This window comes from Oncorhynchus keta, chromosome 32, assembly GCF_023373465.1.
Source record: "Oncorhynchus keta strain PuntledgeMale-10-30-2019 chromosome 32, Oket_V2, whole genome shotgun sequence".
NCBI lineage: Eukaryota > Metazoa > Chordata > Actinopteri > Salmoniformes > Salmonidae > Oncorhynchus > Oncorhynchus keta.
Genome location: NC_068452.1, coordinates 18,529,413 through 18,550,444, shown reverse-complemented (window position 1 = coordinate 18,550,444; position 21,032 = coordinate 18,529,413). Strand labels below are relative to the sequence as shown.

At 44.1% G+C, this 21,032-nt stretch overlaps 1 protein-coding gene across 1 annotated transcript; it reads left to right on the top strand.

Annotated features, from left to right (window-relative positions):
* Positions 1-392: 392 nt before the first annotated feature.
* On the top strand, positions 393-10,004 carry LOC118365207 (nuclear receptor subfamily 1 group D member 1-like). The gene is made up of 7 exons (XM_035747215.2): positions 393-895; positions 4,448-4,720; positions 4,863-5,096; positions 5,217-5,872; positions 5,994-6,179; positions 6,337-6,547; positions 9,000-10,004. Exons 1-7 carry the CDS (start codon positions 835-837, stop codon positions 9,194-9,196), a joined length of 1,818 nt encoding a protein of 605 aa, XP_035603108.1. The 5' UTR covers positions 393-834; the 3' UTR covers positions 9,197-10,004.
* The last annotated feature ends 11,028 nt before the right edge of the window (positions 10,005-21,032 follow it).

Genomic DNA, 21,032 nt, shown 5'->3' with positions numbered 1-21,032 from the left:
TCTTGATGATATTAAGATGTTTGACATGGCATGTTCCTTGCTTCACAACAGGTCACACTAATCTTTTCAATGTGTCAAGTGAGTGTCTGTGGTCACATCCACATTCCAACCAGACATGAAAAGGGGAGCCCTTTGTGAGCCAGTATATAATGGCACGTCCAATTAAACCCAAATTAGACATAATTTCAATGATGGATGGAACATGTGCCATGGCATTGCGCAATGGCGTTGGGCAATTTGGTGATATTAAAATATTGTCCTATCCCTTAAAGCTAAAACATTATTTTCCCACATTTTTCGTAGGCGTTTTCGTAGGCGGAGTTACCGTCTCCATGTGCGCAGGTTATTTTTTTTTAAAAAGCTAATGTGTTCGGAGAAAAAAGTGTGTCAATGGGGCACGAGGCACTCCCCGGGGGTCACATGGTCCAGTTTTCAGCCCCGTGCGGGCATACATGCAGTGCGTCCTTGTTCCTTTCCTAGGGATGAGGGAGACTGAGCAAAACCAGGCCGACTTGGAAACTGCGGTTCAGACCTACACGGATAGAGCCTGTGACAGCATAGACGCTTTTCGTAATGTTTTTCACTGGCAGTGCTCACAGAGAAGCGATTCACATTACGCGGGAACTTGCTCGATAGCAGATGCATCCTTTGGTACAGTTTATTAACCCTGGTTCTAAGTATTTTAATGAGTATTCAAACTCAAACAGAGCTTTTATTATAGTTACTTAATGACATCGTTATAACAGAGAATAGAGGACCTGCTTTTTGCCAAGAACCTCGCCAGAAGGGAAATGATCCTTTCCTAAACTGTTTACTATTTGAACCGATATCTATATGAATGTTTTGGAGCTCAGGTTGGCAACAACAGCAATGGACACAAATAACAACAACACAGGTAAATAATTCTGGATGATTTTGTTTTGCATGTGTAATGGATACCGTGTTTGGGGTTAAAATGTGTTTTGGCTATCTGGTTTATTGGCAGTCTGTTGAAGCTCTTTACAGTTTGTTGTTTATCAGTCCGCAATGCGTAAATCAATGATGAGTTGTATTGTATTGATGTACACCTGTCGATTAAGTAGAGCTCATTTTGTATGGGATTTACGTGGTTGATGGAATCATCCTTGTGATGCACTAGATGGGGTAAAGTTCAATAGGTCTCTGTACAGTTCTACTCATGCCAAACCTCAGTGCCTGATTTACGAGGCTTGAAGTAGGCCTATTCCTCTATTCCTCGTATTTTGAATTAACTGATGGCTGTGTGTTGTCATTACTGTAGCCTATAGATTTTTACCCCAACCGCTCGACATAACTGTCATTGTCAAGGACGAATTACTGGCCTCAGTAAAAGTAAAATGAAGAAATGTTGTATCAAGAAGTATTTTAAATACTATACATTGTTTGACGGTGTACGTGTGGTAGTAAGAACATCATGGGTTAAGACACAGTGCTCTAAAATAATTCGAGGGGAAGTAGGTCATGTCAGGTGGACGGACATCGCTTTGATGCAGACATCCGCGCATGTTTTTGCCCAATTCACATGGCCCGCCAAGCTAGCCATGTGCGTTTTGTTTTCATTCACTGTTCTCCACCAATCTCCATTGGTACAGAGAGCAAGCTCATTACATAATTGCTCGTCAGAGTCCCATGGGTGACGCAGTCTTGGATGCCATGTGTGCACTGCTATTGGATAGCTTGCGGGTGTAATTCTTGCGATTCGATCCGGACATCATTCAGTCACGTGTTATATTGAAAAGTGGGACACGAACATTTATGTAAGGCATAATGTGTTGTTTCTGACATAATTACACAGGCATAACCAAATACTTGCAGGGTGATTGGGACATTCCCTTTCGTTATCTAAGATGTCCAAAATATTGGGCTTAACTTTATTATATTATAATTAGGGCAAGGCGATAGTAGGTCTAATAAAGCATTTAGTGGTTCATTCATTTGAATATAGGTTCAGAGTAAATGCATTTTCAATACATAAAATGATATTGTACAGCTACAACATAGCAAAGTGAAAACATAGATAGATACCAAGCTCTTCGGTTATATTCAGCAAGTATATTGTAAATTACATGAGAATATCTTGTGGGAATTGGCTGTCTATTGGGTACCATGGATAGCGCTAAGCGGGAGGGAACGTGAGGCTGTCCTAGAAACAGTTGGTGTGTTCAATCGGCGTGTATTGCACAGCCAGTCGGGTTGCAAGTCTTTTTATTTTTTTAGGCTGCCTGTCTCGTTGAGTAACCTGAAGTTGGAAGCGCGCACGTTGAGTAAGGGCGTGACTAGAATGTACTCCAGCCAGCCTGCTCTAGTGCTGCTCCTCGAGCAACACAAGTATGCAGCCCAGCCTGTTTTCATTCTATGGCTCTCCCATGCATAGCTTTCGATGTATTATTATATTTCTTTCAAATACTTCACTCTGAATGTATGTTTACTCACTAAGACTAATTCAACATTCATAGCTATGTCTATTGATGTGTTTTCTTCATTTCACATTGACTGTATAATTGTTGGTTTAAATGGCAGGTAATTGATTTTGATACACAAGCAATCTTATTTTCCACTCACTGATTGGTTATTTTGGGTAATACCTTTTTTTTTTAGAGATAGAAAGACAGGAGTTGGAAGACAGAGGAAAGGGAGTGAAAACACGAGGTGGAGAGAGGGGGGGGGGGACTTAATACTATAGAAACATGCAGGACAAGGAAGTACACGTGTTGTGGATGTTGTGGTGACACCTTACACAGTGACCCCATAAGACATTATGTTCCTTTCCACAGTGAAATATGTTTCTCCTCCAGGGCTGCCTGGCTTGGTGGACTCTGAGATTGGAATGTCTCAAAAAGAACAGAACAGAACAGGACAGACATTCTCTCACTGTTTGTTCAATCAGGAAATTGGAATTCATCCTGTGTCAGGCTCACAGAACAGAAGTATGGAGTTTGGTTTTGTTAAGCACAAAACAACGATCCCATCCTTCAATAGGCCCCACCCAAACATACAGTAGGTGGGCAGCCTGCCATCAATGCAGGGAAATTAAATCATAAAGACGGTTTTCAAGGGCATCATCAATTGAAAGCCTCAACAACACCAATAAAATGTATTGCAAAGGTATCAAAGACTCCTTAAAACAACACATTATCGACTCACAACAACACATTATCTCCTAACAACAACACAATACAGTTGATCTGGTATTAGAGCACAGGTTAATTGGAGTCAACAGGATGTGCAGAAAGTCTTGGGCATATGCTTTGTGGGTTCGGGTTTCGGCAGGGACGCTGTAAGTGGCAATGGCGGGGTACACCATTTGGCATTTAAAAAGCGATTAGCCATTCCCGGTAGCCTTGTGCGTGGCAACCCCCGGCGACCGGGCACGAGTTGGTGTGTGGGTGGCCAGCTGTGGCGAAACGTGATCCTTGGACGGAACTTGTGAGAATTAGCCTTCACAGCGGGAGAAACTGAGACAGCTGGATTAGAACAAGCGGGAGGGAGAAAGAGAATGAGAGTGAGAGAGGGAGAAGAGAAACAGAGTATGAGCAAGATAGAGTACAGAGGGGAGGGGGTGTGGAGAGAGAAGAACAGGGAGTTTCACAGAGAGTGAAAAGGGAGAGTTGGAGAGAAAGGGAAGTAAGGGCAAGTGAAAGTTGTCAGGAGAGTTCCAACAAAGAGAGAGAGAGAGAGAGAGAAAGTACAAGAGTATCTAAATCCACTCGTGTGGGTGGCTATGTCTGGCCAATGAGACTGCACAACAGCAATAGCACTGCCTGTGCTATTGGGCTGCATCCAAAAAGAACGCGCTCATTCTCCATTCTGCAACAGCTTCTTCCATAATGTAAATAATGTTCTGTAGGTGATGCTTGCTCACGTGGCACAACCCACGCAGGACAATCTTGCCCTTATGGCTTCCTATAAATGTACTCTGTGGTCAGGGCTTCTGTTTTGGTAAGAGTGGTGACCTCTGAACTAGAAAAATAAACGGAAAGCTAGTCAGGGCAGCCATTCCTGCCAACTTTTCCTGGAAAGCAATGTTCTTTTCCAGTCACTTGTCTTCTTGGACTCTCTCCAGCCACCCTGTTGCTATGGTTATCCTAACATTGCCACAGTTTCCTTGCATAACTGTCCTGGGTAGCTAAGGGAACATTTGGAATGTACAGAATGATACAAAGTTGCATCCGCCCCCTCGTTTTTTGTCAGTGAACATGACATGGGCACAGTATCAATCCTAACCAGTGGGCGTCCTCTCTCCAACCCTCTTCCTCTTTACCTCCTCTGTTTTAGTTTCCATCAGTCCTCACTGTCAGTTGACTGATGTCCAGTGGTTAGAGAGTCAAAGAACGGAGCACCAAATGTGACAAATCAAATTATCTCACTGTTTTTAAACCATGCATCCATTCTAACAAGTGGTCCTCTCACTTTTTATTTTGTCCACCAGGGGGTGTAATCTCCTACATCGGCTCCAGTGGCTGCTCACCGAATCACACCAGCCCGGTGTCTATGTACAGCGAGAACTCCTTCGGAGCCTCCTTCCCTCCCTCCCCCAATGGTTCCCAGAGCTTCTCCAATGCCTACTCCGGCAGCTCCAGCTCCTCCAATGGTGATGATGGCAACTCCTCTTCCGGCTCTGGAGGGTCCCCAAGGCCTAGGGGTCGTAATGACAACAGCATCTCTCGCTGCTCCACCAGCAAGTCCGTGGCAAGCCTTACCAGTGAGTAGACCACCTTACCAGAACCACAATCCTTTATATGATTCCAGAATGTGCACCCCCATCTGTCACTGCTGGAACTGCAGCTTTGAGTGTTTTTGGAATTTGGACTCATTGTCAGTTCTACTCTTTATGTTTGTAACAGAACTGAATGGGATGGTGCTGCTGTGTAAAGTGTGTGGAGACATCGCCTCAGGCTTCCACTATGGCGTCCATGCCTGTGAGGGCTGCAAGGGATTCTTCCGACGCAGTATCCAGCAGAACATCCAGTACAAAAAGTGCCTGAAGAACCAGACCTGTACCATCATGAGGATTAACCGCAACCGCTGCCAGCAGTGCCGCTTCAAAAAGTGTCTGTCCGTGGGCATGTCTCGCGATGGTATGTACAGCTTCACAGGCTAAAACATGACGCATATAGCCACAAAAGGTCTAATAAATCTGTTACACTCTCATTCCTGTTAGGACTGTTGTCTCTACATGTCTCTTTTTCTCTCCACAGCTGTTCGCTTTGGCAGAATACCTAAGCGTGAGAAGCAGCGCATGCTCGCAGAGATGCAGAGCGCCATGAACAACATGAACAACATGCAAAATGAGTTCCAGCTGGCCAGCCTGACCCACAACTCTCCCCCTTCTCCCACTTCCTCCTCTCCCTGCCCGGGTCTGACTGTGGCACCCCAGCCTCAGGCCCTGCCTTTTGCTCCCTCCCCTTGTCCTCCAGCACAAGCCCCTGCTTCCCTTCTGCCCCCACCAACCACCCAAAGCCCGCCACTGTTGGCCAGCTCTCCACCCCTGTGCCCCAGCCCTGGGGTGGACTGCACCATAACGGCCATTGCCCGGGCGCACCGTGAGACCTTCGTCTACGCCCACGACAAGCTGGGCGAGTCCACGAGACAGCATAACGGAGAGGTGGACAACTGGGGCTCCAACTACTGCCCTGCTGGCTACCATCAGAACGGCCTCTACACAATCTACCACCACAACAACAACGTGGGCCTCCAGCACCATGGCTCCCAGGCCATGTCTGACAGACATCACCAGAACAATGGCAAGCAGTTCCACAACAGCAACCTGTTTGAGTGCCACCAAGGCATTGAGACCAGCAGCGTTCCCGAGGGGCAGAACTTCTCATGGAAAAACCACAAGGACATTGTGCTGGTGAGTCACTCAACAGAGTAGCAACATTGAAAAGATCTTGACGTCAAAGATTGTCAATAATAATGGCAGGTAGTCATAGCATATAGGAAAATGCTGAGTACGATTCTCCTCGCTCCTCCAGGCATGTCCAATGAACATGTGCCCCCAAGACGAACCCAACAAGACCCCTCAGGAGATCTGGGAGGACTTCTCGCTCAGCTTCACGCCGGCTGTGCGCGAGGTGGTGGAGTTCGCCAAGCATATTCCAGGGTTCAGTGCACTCTCTGAGAACGACCAAGTCACTCTGCTCAAGGCCGGCACTTTTGAGGTAGGCATCCGTGAAATGTGTGCAAACACAGACATGCAAAGACCCTTCACACAGGGATAAGCAAAAATACTCACAGCTTGAGAAGATTCAATGATTCAAAGATTCAATTCTTGAGAAGATTCACCACTCACTTACTTTTGCCTTTCTTCTGTTCCAGGTCTTGACGGTGCGCTTTGCCTCTCTCTTCAACGTGAAGGAGCAGACTGTCACCTTCATCTCTGGTGCCACCTACAGCCTGGAGGCCCTGAAGGGCATGGGTATGGGAGGCCTGCTAGACACCATGTTTGAATTCAGCGAGAAACTCAACTCCCTGGAACTCACGGCCGAGGAGCTGGGTCTCTTCACCGCTGTAGTGCTAGTGTCTGCAGGTAAGAACAATACAAAGCCGTATTACTTTTAACAACCCATCTAAGCAGTCAGCGTGACCAGTGTTCCCTCTAAGCTGCACGCAGGTGCGCAGCTCCACCCGGGACTGCCCCGCAGAAGAAATAACAGCCCGCGCAGAGAATCGCAAGATTGAACTTCACTCAACTTTCTGGAGTTTTCACCGTTAGTTAACGATATCAACGTTTCCATTTACTGGGGGAATCAAACCAAACTTTATTTGTCACATGCGCTGAATACAACAAGTGTAGACTTTACCGTGAAATGCTTAATTACAAGCCCTTATAACCAACAGTGCAGTTCAAGAAGAGTTAAGAAAATACCAAGTAGGCTAAAATAAAAAGTAATCATAAGAAATAACACAATAAGAATAACGAGGCTATATACAGGGGACACCAGTACCGAGTCAGTGTGCGCGGGTTTCAGGTTAGTTGAGGTAATTTGTACATGTAGGTGGGGGTGAAGTGGTGAAGTATACATAGATCATAAACAGTGAGTAGCAGCAGTGTACAAAGGGGGGGGGGGGTTCAAACTAAATTGTCCACGGGCGATTTTATTAATTGTTCAGCATGGGGGTATCAGCTGTTGAGGTCCTAGACTTGGCGCCCCGGCACTGCTTGCCTTGCGGTAGCAGAGAAAACAGTCTATAACTTGGGTGACAGGAGTCTCTGCCAATTTTATGGGCTTTCTTCTGACACCGCCTATTATATAGGTCCTGGCTTGGCCCCAGTGATGTACTGGGTTGTTTGCACTACCCTCTGTAGCGCTTTACGGTCAGATACCGAGTAGTTGCCATACCAGGTGGTGATGCAACCGGTCAGTATGCTTTCAATGGTGAAGCTGTAGAACCTTTTGAGGATCTGGGGACACATGCCAAATCGTTTCAGTCTCCTGAGGGGGAAAAGGTTTTGTCGTGCACTCTTCACGACTGTCTTGGTATGTTTGGACCATGATAGTTCGTTGGTGATGTGGACACCAAGGAACTTGAAACTCTCGACCGCTCCACTACAGCCCCGTCGAAGTTCGGCCGCCTTTTCCTGTAGTCCACGATCAGCTCCTTTGTCTTGCTCACATTGAGGGAGTGGTTGTTGTCCTGGCACCACACTGCCAGTTCTCTGACCTCCTCCCTATAGGCCGTCTCATCGTTGTCGGTGATCAGGACTACCACTGTTGTCGTCAGCAAACTTAATAATGGTGTTGGAGTCGTGTTTGGCCACGCAGTTGTGGGTGAACAGGGAATACAGGAGGGGACTAAGTACACACCCCTGAGGGGCCCCAGTGTTAAGGATCAGCATGGCAGACGTGTTGTTGCCTACTCTTACCACCTGGGGGCGGCCCGTCAGGAAGTCTAGGATCCAGTAGCACTTTAAATGCAACATACCGAAACAAAACAAAGTATGCAAGATATTTTGTTGTCGGCAGAACGCATCGGAGTAGGATTCTATTGTTTTTACACACACGACTCAGCCCAAACTCTACACAGACCGGTGCGGCATACCCAATCAGAGCTGCAGTAGGCCTATATGCAAATATTGCCATATATGGATCTGTGGCATTCACTTGGAACTGGACTGTGTTTACAGCATGAGCAGTCATGAGTAGATTCACTTGTTTTGAGATCAAAGCAAGAGATGCATGCAGCCACGTGTGTACACTTGTTCATATCCTTTGATAGTTAGTGAGTTATTAGCCCAAGTCTCTGATCATTTGTATTCAGCAATGGGGGAGTGATTGCTTCCTACAAGAGCACAAAACGTGAATATTTCTAGACATCTTTGAAAAGGGAGTTAGATAAAGAGCTTTTTTGTGTCTTAAAGGGGCAGTGTTGTATTTTGAGAGAGTCTTAAATAAGCTAAATAGCCAATAGGCAGTAAGTAGCATAATTTGTCTGATTCACTGTAATATTTTGTAAAGTGGTTTCATCAAACAACACAACATTTTCAGTCAAGCCCTGCATGTTTTTTCAAAAGTCTAATGGAATGTATGCCTACATTGAACACCACACATTGGCTGCTACTTTCTGCTGAATGATAGAACAGCTATTTCCATGTTAAAATGTTATGGAATGCATTTTTCCATTGTTTTTTATGGTAGGCCAATCTGGTAGGCCAATCTGGTAGGCCAATCTGGTAGGCCTACATTATGATCCAATAGCCACAGTAGCCTACTTGACCACTGTCTGAAACTGTTACTTAAAGTGGGTACAGCCTCAGCGTTCACAGTAAATACTCGCTGGAAGTTGCACAGAATTTCACAATGTTCAAGTTTGTGCTCAGCAGACCTGAAATTTGCTTAGTGCCGGAAAAAAATGATGGGGAACATTGACGATGACACTTGAAACTTTAAAAAATCACTCACTATTATGGCATAGTAATGGTCTGTACTAAAGTGTAAAGTAGTCTAACGGGGCTCTCTTTCTTCTCTGTCCTCTTTCAGATCGCTCAGGCATCGAGAACATTAACTCCGTGGAACTGCTTCAGGAGTCTCTGATCAGAGCACTGCGTGCCCTGGTCGGCAAGAGCAACCCCTGTGACGTCTCTCGCTTCACCAAGCTGCTGCTGAAGATGCCCGACCTGCGCACACTCAACAACATGCACTCAGAGAAGCTGCTGTCCTTCCGCATCGACGCATAAGAATGTCACCACTGATGACAAGAAAACCTGTCTGGACTCGTCGCTCATCTCCACCTCACAGACAGTGGTGGTTGGTCGGCTAAGGGGCGGGGCAAGTTGGGGGAGGTGACGCGATCTGATTCCGCCTGCTCGCTTGCCCCCTTCAGGGACACCCGCCCGCCTCCGAGTTGACTGATGTGCGCTTCAGCCAATAACATGGCCAAGAGACAGTGACTGACAACTAATATGGGTAAGGCCAATAAACCCGTGGAGAGGAGGGAAACTAAGCCCTCTACATAAATGATTTTGGGTGGAGGTTGGGGTGGTCGCAGCTCAAAACTGCCCAGAACAAGTGCCCCCTCTACACCAGCTGGTCTGAGGGGGCCAGAGACCACTAGTCGGTTGAGGTGAACCAAAAGCAGCATGGGACTTTTCTACCCCACATGTCCAGCTAGGCCTGGTTCCTTCCAAGAGGCTGCTAGATACATATTAAAACCATCTGCTCTCTGTTTTATCATGACTGTAAATAATTAGTCAAATTTATGCATTGTTGTATACTTTATTCATACTGCAAACTGAGTTTGTACAAATGTGTAAATATCTAGCTACAAACATCAATAGGCCTACTTGAAATGTTAGACAAATGTGTATAATATATATTTTTTTGTTAAGATGAAATGTTTTAAGGTGCAAAGTTGTAAATGTGTGGGTAGAAATGTATAAAATTCAATTTTAGTGTATGCGTATGAAAAACAATATCCAGACTTTTATTTCAAAAAAGTTTTATGTAAATGAAGGAATTATATATAAAAAACAATACTTACTTGAATTCCTTTGTGTGATCTTTTTCTGTCGTACCAATCTTGTTATTCTACTTCTGTCTGGGACTGGGTTGGAGAGACATCACCGAGCATTTAGAGGGCTGTGCTACGTATCAGTCAGCCACATGTCACAACACTCACTTAGGATGCTGACAACACTAAAGTGGGAATAACAGTTCGTACTGACCAATTTTTTTATTCCACCTTTATTTAACCAGGTAAGCTAGTTGAGAACAAGTTTTCATTTACAACTGCGACCTGGCCAAGATAAAGCAAAGCAGTGTGACAGAAACAACAACACAGAGTTACACATGGAATAAACAAGCGTACAGTCAATTACACAATAGGAAAAAAAGAACGTCTATATACAGTGTGTACAAATGGCATGAGGAGGTAAGGCAAGAAATAGGCCATAGTAGGAAAGTAATTACAATTTAGCAGATTAAAACTGGAGTGATAGATGAGCAGATGATGGTGTGTAAGTAGTGATACTGGTGTGCAAAAGAGCAGCAAAGTAAATAAAAACAATATGGGGATGAGGTGGGTAGATTGGGTGGGCTATTTAAACAGCAGGTGCTTCTACACCTGCATTGCTTGCTGTTTGGGTTTTTAGGCTGGGTTACTGTACAGCACTTTGAGATATCAGCTGATGTACGAAGGGCTATATAAATACATTTGATTTGATTTACAGATGGACTATGTACAGCTGCAGCGATCGGTTAGCTGCTCAGATAGCTGATGTTTAAAGTTAGTGAGGGAAATGTAAATCTCCAGCTTCAGCGATTTTTGCAATTAGTTCCAGTCACTGGCAGCAGAGAACTGTAAGGAAAGGTGGTGTTGGCTTTGGGGATGACCAGTGAGATATACCTGCTGGTGCGCGTGCTACGGGTGGGTGTTGTTATCATGACCAGTGAGCTGAGATAAGGCGGAGCTTTACCTAGCATAGACTTAAAGATGACCTGGAGCCAGTGGGTCTGGCGACGAATATGTAGCATGGGCCAGCTGACTAGAGCATACAGGTCGCAGTGGTGGGTGGTATAAGGCATTTGGTAACAAAACGGATGGCAATGTGATAGACTACATCCAATTTGCTGAGTACAGTATTGGAAGCTATTTTGTAGATGACATAGCCAAAGTCGAGGATCAGTAGGATAGTCAATTGTACAAGGGTAAGTTTGGCGGCGTGAGTGAAGGAGGCTTGGTTGCGAAATAGAAAGCCGATTCTAGATTTGATTTTGGATTGGAGATGTTTGATATGAGTCTGGAAGGAGAGTTTACAGTCTAGCCAGACACCTAGGTATTTGTAGTTGTCCACGTATTCTAGGTCAGAACCAACCAGAGTAGTGATGCTAGTCGGGGGGGCAGGTGCGGGCAGTGAACGGTTGAAAAGCATGCATTTGGTTTTGCTAGCATTTAAAAGCAGTTGGAGGCCACGGAAGGAGTGCTGTATGGCATTGAAGCTCGTTTGGAGGTTAGTTAACACAGTGTCCAAAGAAGGGCCAGATGTATACAGAATGGTGTCATCTGCGTAGAGGTGGATCAGGGAATCACCCGCAGCAAGAGCGACATCGTTGATATATACAGAGAAAAGAGTCGGCCCGAGAATTGAACCCTGTGGTACCCCCATAGAGACTGCCAGAGGTCCGGACAACAGGCCCTCTGATTTTACACACTGAACTCTGTCTGCGAAGTAGTTGGTGAACCAAGCGAGGCAGTCATTTGAGAAACCAAGGCTACTGAGTCTGCCGATAAGAATACGGTGATTGACAGAGTCGAAAGCCTTGGCCAGGTCGATGAAAACGGCTGCACAGTACTGTCTTTTATCGATGGCGGTTAGGATATCGTTTAGTACCTTGAGCATGGCTGAGGTGCACCCGTGACCAGCTCTGGTAATTGAACAGACTGGTAAAAGGGGTTGCAACAATGGTGGCGGATCATTTTAGAAAGAGAGGGTCCAGATTGTCTAGCACAGCTGATTTGCACAGGTCCAGGTTTTGCAGCTCTTTCAGAACATCTGCGATCTGGGTTTGGATGAAGGAGAAGCTGGGGAGGCTCGGGCAAGTAGCTGCGAGGGGTGCGGAGCTGTTGGCCGGGGTTGGGGTAGCCAGGAGGAAAGCATGGCCAGCCGTAGAGAAATGCTTATTTAAATGTTCGATTATCATGGATTTCTCGGTGGTGACCGTGACGCCTAGCCTCAGTGCAGTGGGCAGCTGGGAGGAGGTGCTCTTGTTCTCCATGGACTTTACAGTGTCCCAATGACCAAGGCTGCACATTTTCTTGGATTAGGTCTTAGTTATGGAATCCATTTATAGTTTCAGTAACCCAGTCCACGTTGACCATAAGATGAACTTATTTGAAAGGACATGCTGACAGTAATAATAGCCCCTTCAATAGTAACAGATTATTGTGGTAGCTCATGGTCTTGTCTATAATTCTTGAAGGGTAGTGGGGTATTTTCAGTTGAGTGGCGCAGCGGTCTAAGGCACTACATCTCAGAGCAAGAGGTGTCACTACAGTCCCTGGTTCGAATTCAGGCTGTATCATATCCGGCCGTGATTGGGAGTTCCATAGGGCGGCGCACAATTGGCCCAGCATCACTGGGGTAGGCCGTCATTGTAAATATGAACTTGTTCTTAACTGATATGCTTAGTTAAATAAAGGTTAAATAATATATATATATTTTTTTTTTTAACTGACCATGTGAGTGTCAGCTCTGAGTGACAGTGTAGGGCCAAAAAGTATGTTCTCTTCAGAAAACCAAAATGTAATCTACTTTCATAGAACACACTACAAGCAGGTATTTATTTGACCTTTATTTAACTAGGCAAGTCAGTTAAGACCAAATTTTTATTTTCAATGACGGCCCATTTATAAAACCACTCAAAATATTTGTCATGTTTCTGTTTTGATGAACAACATTTAAAAAGTTTTAAAAGTAAGACGATGATTTGGTTTGCAAAAGTCAATGAAATTACAGTCCTGGAGACAAATTTTAGATTAGGAATTGTATTATGTAATAAATATGTATGGGTAGGAAATTTCCATGGACGCAGGGTTCTTCATTAATGGGAGCAATTTGTAATTTACTGTATGCATTTGTGCATTTGGAAAGTAGTCAAACCCCTTGACTTTTTCCACATTTTTGTTACAGCCTTATTCAAAAATTGATTAAATAGGGTTTTCTCTTCATCAAACTACACACAATACCCCAAAACGACAAAGCAAAAACAGGTTTTTAGAGATTTTTTGCAAATGTATAAAACTGAAATATCACATTTACATAAGTATTCAGACCCTTTACTCAGTACTTTGTTGAAGCACCTTTGGCAGCGATTAAAGCCTCAAGTCTTCTTGGGTATGATGCTACATGCTTGGCACACCTGTATTTAGGGATTATCTCCCATTATTCTCTGATGATCCTCTGAAGCTCTGTCAGGTTGGATGGGGAGCATTACTGCACAGCTATTTTCAGGTCTCTCCAGAGATGGTGGATTGGGTTCAAGTCCGGGCTCCGGCTGGGTCACTCAAGGACATTCAGAGACTTGTCCCAAAGCCACCCCTGCGTTGTCTTGGTTGAGGGCTTAGGGTCGTTGTCCTGTTGTAAAGTGAACCTTCACCCCAATCTGAGGTCCTGAGCACTCTGGAGATGGTTTTCATCTGTACTTTGCTCCGTTCATCTTTCCCTCGATCCTGACTAGTCTCCTAGTCCCTGCCGCTGAAAAATATCCCCACAGCATGATGCTGCCCCCACCATTCTTCACCGTAGGGATGGTGCCATGTTTTCTCCAGACGTGACGCTTGGTATTCAGGCCAAAGAGTTCAATCTTGGTTTCATCAGACCAGAGAATCTATCCTCATGGTCTGAGTCCTTTAGGTGCCTTTTGGCAAACTCCAAGCAGGCTGTCTTTTACTGAGGAGTGGCTTACATCTGGCCACTTTACCATAAAGGCCTGATTGGTGGAGTGCTGCAGAGATGCTTGTCCTTCTGGAAGGTTCTCTCATCTACCACAGGGGAACTCTGAAGCTCTGTCAGAGTGACCATCGGGTTCTTGGTCACCTCCCTGACCAAGGCCCTTCTCCCCGATTGCTCAGTTTGGCCAGGTGGCCAGCTCTAGGAAGAGGCTGTTGTTCCAAATTTCTTCCATTTAAGAATGATGGAGGCCAGTGTGTTTTTGGGGACCTATTATGATGGAGAAACATTTTGGTACCCTTCCACCGATCTGTGCCTCGACACAATCCTGTCTCAGAGCTCTACGGACAATTCCTTCGACCTCATGGCTTGGTTTTTGCTCTGACATATACTGTCAACTGTGGGACTTTATATAGACAGGTGTGTGACTTTCCAAATCATGTCAAATCAACTGAATTTTACCACAGGTGTACTCCAATCAAGTTGGAGAAACATCAAGGATGATCAATGGAAACAGTTGAAGTCGGAAGTTTACATACACTGAGGTTGGAGTCATTAAAACTTGTTTTTCAACCATTACACAAATTTCTTGTTAAAAACTATAGTTCTGGCAAGTTAGTTAGGATATCTACTTTGTGAATGACACAAGTAATTTTTCCACCATTTGTTTACAAACAGATTATTTCACAATTCCAGTGAGTCAGAAGTTTACATACTCTAAGTTGACTGTGCCTTTAAACAGCTCCAGAAAATGTCATGGCTTTAGAAGCTTCTGATAGGCTAATTGATATAATTGGAGTCAATTGGAGGTGTACCTGTGCACGTTTTGCAAGGCCTACCTTCAAACTCAGTGCCTCTTTGCTTGACATCATGGGAAAATCTAAAGAAATAAGCCAAGACCTCAGAAAAAAAATTGTAGACCTCCACAAGTGTGTTTCATCCTTGGGAGCAATTTCCAAACACCTGAAGGTACCACGTTCACCTGTACAAACAATAGTACGCAAGTATAAACACCATATGACCACGCAGCCGTCATACTACTCAGGAAGGAGACGCGTTCTGTCTCCTAAAGATGAACGTACTATGGTGCAAAAAATGCAAATTAATCCCAGAACAACAGCAAACGACCTTGTGAAGATTCTTGAGGAAGCACGTACAAAAGTATCTATATCCACAGTAAAACTGGTCCTATTTCGACATAACCTGAAAGGCCGCTCAGCAAGGAAGATGCCACTGCTCTAAAACCACCATGGAGAAGCCAGACTACGGTTTGCAACAGCACATGGGGAAAAATATTGTACTTTTTAGAGAAATGTCCTCTGGTCTGATGTAACAAAAATAGAACTGTTTGGCCATAATCACCATCGTGAAGCACGGGGGTGGCAGCATCATATTGTGGGGGTGCATTGCTGCAGGAGGGACTGGTGCACTTCACAAAATAGATGGCATCATGAGGTAGGAAAATTGTGTGGATATATTGGAGCAACATCCCAAGACATCAGTCAGGAAGTTAAAGCTTGGTCGCAAATGGGTCTTCCAAATGGACAATGATCCCAAGCATACTTCCAAAGATGTGGCAAAATGGCTTAAGGACAAAAAAGTCAAGGTATTGGAGTGGCCATCACAAAGCCCTGACACCAATACTATTGAAAATGTGTCTCTAGAACTGAAAAGGTGTTTGCGAGCAAGGTCTACAAACCTGACTCAGTTACACCAGCTCTGTCAGGAGAAATGGGCCAAAAATTCACCCAACTTATTGTGGGAAGCTTGTGGAAGGCTACCTGAAACATTTGACCCAAGTTAAACAATTTGAAGGAAATGCTACCAAATACTAATTGAGTGCATGTAGACTTCTGACCCACTGGGAATGTGATGAAAGAAATAAAAGCTGAAATAAATCTCTCTATTATTCTGACATTTCACATTCTTAAAATAAAGTGGTGATGCTAACTGACCTAAGACAGGGAATTTTTACTCTGATTAAATGGCAGGAATTGTGAAAAACTGAGTTTAAGTGTATTTGGCTAAGGTGTATGTAAACTTCCGACTTCAACTTTACCTGAGTTTAATTTTGAGTCTCATAGCAAATGGTCTGAATACCTACGTAAATAAGGTGCACACTGGATATCTGTTTTTGCTTTGTCATTATTGGGTGTTGTGTGTGTAGATTGATGTTTTCTGGTAGATTGAATGTTTTTGTTTATCCATTTTAGAATAAGGCTGAAACGTAACAAAATGTGGAAAAAGCCAAGGGGTCTGAATACTTTCTGAATGCACTATAACATAAACAACAAGCAATTGTCTGTGTAAAACTGCCCTAGAGAAAGCTAGGGAGCTCCCAGTCATTAGAAACAGGGGACAAAAACAAAGTAGGACTGATGCTGTTTGATGAGACTACTGTATGACATTGAAGACAGAAAAACATGATCCCTTTCACTTGCGTCCACAGTGGAGTGGAATCTGATCTATGAAGAGAATTATCAAACCACCCTACCCCTCAACCGCAAAGAGAGGAGAATGTAACCTAATAGATGCAGAAGCTGCTGCCTCATGGATCAGAAGTGGGTCAAACGGTCCGCATAACCAACTTTTCACAGCTCCGACATTAGCCCCGCCTGCTGCATCCCAGGGAGCAAATTGAAATGCAGCTGGTGAGGAGCAGTGTTGGAAAAAGTACCCAATTGTCATACTTGAGTAAAAGTAAAGATACCTTAATAGAAAATGACTCAAGTAAACGTATCAATAATTTCAAATTCCTTCTATTAAGCAAGCCAGGCGGCACCCTTTTCTTGGTTTTTACATTTACAGATAGCCAGGGGCTATCTTCAACACAGACATCATTTACAAATTAAGCATTTGTGCTTAGTGAGTCCACCAGATCAAAGGCAGTAGGGATGACCAGGGATGTTCTCTTGATAAGTGTGTGAATTGAACCTTTTTCATGTCCTGCTAAGCATTCAAAATGTAAGTCCTTTTGGGTGTCAGGGAAAATGTATGGATTAAAAAGTACAATATTTGCATTAGGAATGTGGTGAAGTAAAAGCTGACAAAAAATATAAATAGTAAAGTACATATACCCCAAAAACAACTGAAGTATTTTTATACCACTGATGAGGAGTGAAGCATGACGCAGGGAGGGTAACTGTGACTGTATGAAAAGTGAGAGGGAGAGCAGGCTCTCAAGTGCCAAGTAGCGCCAACAAAGGGCCTGTCTTTTCAAGAATATGAGTGCAAGTTTTGTAAACAGCTTATATGTTAAGTTACAAAGGTAGGTGGAAAGAAATTGAACACATTGCTTGTGGAAGCCATTGAAGACCCATCTTAGATAGGCTATTTCTCTTCAGGCTTTTGACAGCCTTCAGGGTTGACTTTGTCAAGAGCCACAGGCTCAATCTGTCAACCCATAGATTATCTAACCAGCCTTCAGTTAGCAACATAATTCACAGAGGCCCAGCCACAGGATCTATGCAGTGCACATAGTTACTACACTCTAGTGGTGAAATTCTGAAAAAAGACACAAACAAGATATCTTACAGGGGTGCTGATGACTAAAAGAGCCTAAACTGATCACGAAATAAAAGATGCACTCTACATCACAACATGGTTGATTTATTTTTAAGACTATAGAGTAGAGTGCACAACTTTCACCTTTTCTTTGTCTAAATATTATGAAAAACAAATGAACAAAAGTTAACCGAAAATGTTTTATTTATTTACATGCGAGTAGTAATATCGTTACAACAATACATAGACAACAGATATATCTAGAAGACAAAACAGAGCAACATTAGAAAGGGCCATGAGATATTTACTTGGGATGTGCAGCTCCCTAGTAAATTTGAGAGCCCATGTATCTAGATACGCATCTAGACACATGAACTCTGATATGATACAGGAACGATATGTTTTAGTCATAAATTATTTGGTGTGATTAGCAGTGGTTCCCAAATGTTTTAAAGTCCCGTACCCCTTCAAATATTCAACCTCAAGCTGTGTACACCTTCTAGCACCAAGGTCAGCGCACTCTCACTTTTTGTTTTTGCCACACACACACTATAAGATACATTTATTTAACATAAGAACGAGTGAGTTTTTGTCACAACCCGGCTCGTGGGAAGTGACAAAGAGCTCTTAAGAACCAGGGCACAAATAATAATCAATAATGTTGCTCTTTATTTAGACATCTAACATATAAAACTTGAATTGTTCATCGAAAATTGAGAATAGCCCCCACAGGTTAATGAGAAGGGTGTGCTTGAAAGGATGCACATAATTCTGCAATGTTGGGTTGTATTGGAGAGTCTCAGTCTAAAATCATTTTCCACACAGTCTGTGCCTGTATTTAGTTGTCATGCTAGTGAGGGCCGAGAATCCACTCTCACATAGGTATGTGGTTGCAAAGGGCATCAGTGTCTTAATAGCGCGATTTGCTAAGGCAGGATACTCTGAGCACAGCCCAATCCTGAAATCTGGCAGTGGCTTCTGATGAAATAAAATTTTCACAGAATTGTTTGTTGCAATTTCGATGAGGCTCTCTTGTTCAGATATTGGTAAGTGGACTGGAGGCAGGGCATGAAAGTGATAATGAATCCAGTTGTTTGTGTCATCCATTTCGGGAAAGCACCTGCGTAATGGCGCACACAACTCACGCAGGTGCTTCGCTATATCACATTTGACATTGTTCGTGAGCTTGAGTTCATTTGCACACAAAAAAATCATACAATGATGGAAAGACCTGTGTGTTGTCCTTGTTCACACAGACAGAGAATTGCGCCAACTTCTTAACCCTTGTGTAGTCTTACCATTCTGTATACTCCCCTTGTCCTAAGGGTCATTTTTTTACCCACCTTCACTAAACCCCTAAAATAAAGTGGCTTAATTGAATTTTAAACCCCAAATCTATTTTACACGAAGAAACAAGTGGTCATTCATCACAAAAAAATTGGGAATATCTGGGGTTTCCCTCTTCACAATGCAAAGATTGCATTTAATCAGTGGACACCACTCGTTTTTATTACAACACACCTGCCATAATCGTTTAATATTCTAAAGTAGAGATGTATTATTAATTATTGCTAAAGGTACTGCATATGTGTAAACATTTGTTTAGCAAGAGATAGCACTTGTATAGCCTATGAAAATAGATGTGCAGAAAGTAATTCTGAATGCATTTTATTGAAGGGAAACAATAACAGTCTTGAACGTTTTTGGCAACAGTGATACATTCTTATATACTGTACAATGAGGAATTCAACTACAAAATACTAGTCTTCTCCCATTTTTTAAAAACCATTGCACCCACCCACAAGGTGCGTAAACAATAAATAAGAATAAAATAAGATAATAGGGTTGATCTTGTTCCATATCAAAGGCATTGTTTGAGGACACATCAATGTTATGGAAGATGACCAGGGGCCTCCTGCAGCTGTAAGTTCCAATCACATTGTCCAGGTTGTCCACACTTCCTTTGTGGTTCTAGTCCAGGATGATGGCTGGCTTCCTTTCCTCACGATCACTGATCTCAGTCGTTTTGTGCAGTGTGTTCAGGAGGACCACAATCTTGTTCCCCTTTGGGAGATAAGAAACTAGAGTGGTGGTGGGGGTGAAGGCAAACTTTGATGAGAAGGCCTCTCTGCCCCTTGTTGCGAGGAGTGCAGGGGAGAGCTCAGGCTTGTTCTTTTTAACTGTGCCAATCATGGTGATCTTCCTCTTCAAGAGCTGCTGGCCGAGTTCATAAGAGGTGAAGAAATTGTCACACGTGACATTGTACCCCCTCAGTCTGTCTGTCACATCAAGCACAACCCACATCCCCTGGTTCTTCTCCGGGCCTCCACTGGTCAGTTTCCCTGCGTAGACTTGCATCTTCCAAGCATAGCTGGATTGTGCGTCACAGGCCACCCATATCTTGATGCCATCTTTGCTGGCTTGCTGGGCATATATTGCCGGAAATGACAGCGACCTTTTTGTTGTTGTTGTTTTTTAAAATTTTAACCCTTTTTCTCCCCAATTTCGTGGTATCCAATTGTTGTAGTAGCTACTATCTTGTCTCATCGCTACAACTCCCGTACGGGCTCGGGAGAGACGAAGGTTGAAAGTCATGCGTCCTCCGATACACAACCCAACCAAGCCGCACTGCTTCTTAACACAGTGCGCATCCAACCCGGAAGCCAGCCGCACCAATGCGCCGGAGGAAACACCGTGCACCTGGCCACCCACCTTGGCTAGCGCACACTGCGCCCAGCCCACCACAGGAGTCGCTGGTGCGCGATGAGACAAGGACACCCCTACCGACCAAGCCCTCCCTAACCCGGGCTACGCTAGGCCAATTGTGCGTCGCCCCACAGACCTCCCGGTCGCGGCCGGTTACGACAGAGCCTGGGCGCGAACCCAGGGACTCTGATGGCACAGCTGGCGCTGCCAAAAGTTATTAGTATCAGTGTCACAGAAATCAATAATATAAATCGATGATATTACAGCAATACATTATAAAATGAACTGTGAAAATCACTTACATTACAGATATGAACGTAAAAATGTACCTCTGAATGGAACCAGTTGTTCATCCACTATTACTTCAGGCCCAGGGTTGTAGAGGTATGGCAGATGCTCAAACCACTTCACCCAGACTTCTCTTATGGCTGCCAATTTGTTTCTCACACGTCTTGACTCACAGTTATCAAAATCATAGCATTCTTGAGAAAGTGTGAAAGACTTTCAGTGGCATCGTGACACGGAAAATCACTCTTCCATTCCCTGCATCCCAGAGACTACACATAGCCTTGCCTCGGGACCTATACACACCCGCTAAGATTAGCTGCCCTATGTAGGCACGCAGGTCAATCTCATCCATCCTTTTCCAGTTGTCTCCATTTTACAGAAACCCTCCAAATTTTGCATCTCCAGGATTATTTTTTTTTAATGGCTGGTGTGATGAACATGTAGAATGTTGAGGCGATGTCCTGGGCATGGGTAACTGCATGTCTTGTGGGCCCTGGGGTCATCCTTGACATTTTGTGTTGCCATCCTGCCCTGGTTGTCAAATGATGACAAGGACCATGTTATTTTGCTGTTCTTTGACAAAAATGTATCTTTCAGTTTAGCGGATTTCTTCTTCATCTGAAGATGT

Excerpts from the sequence above, each read along its gene's own strand:
- LOC118365207 (XM_035747215.2), top strand. The coding sequence starts at position 835 with ATGAATGTTTTGGAGCTCAGGTTGGCAACAACAGCAATGGACACAAAT. Across the intron at positions 896-4,447 it reads CACAAATAACAACAACACAG|GGGGTGTAATCTCCTACATC; the intron begins GTAAATAATTCT and ends TTTGTCCACCAG. Across the intron at positions 5,873-5,993 it reads ACCACAAGGACATTGTGCTG|GCATGTCCAATGAACATGTG; the intron begins GTGAGTCACTCA and ends TCGCTCCTCCAG.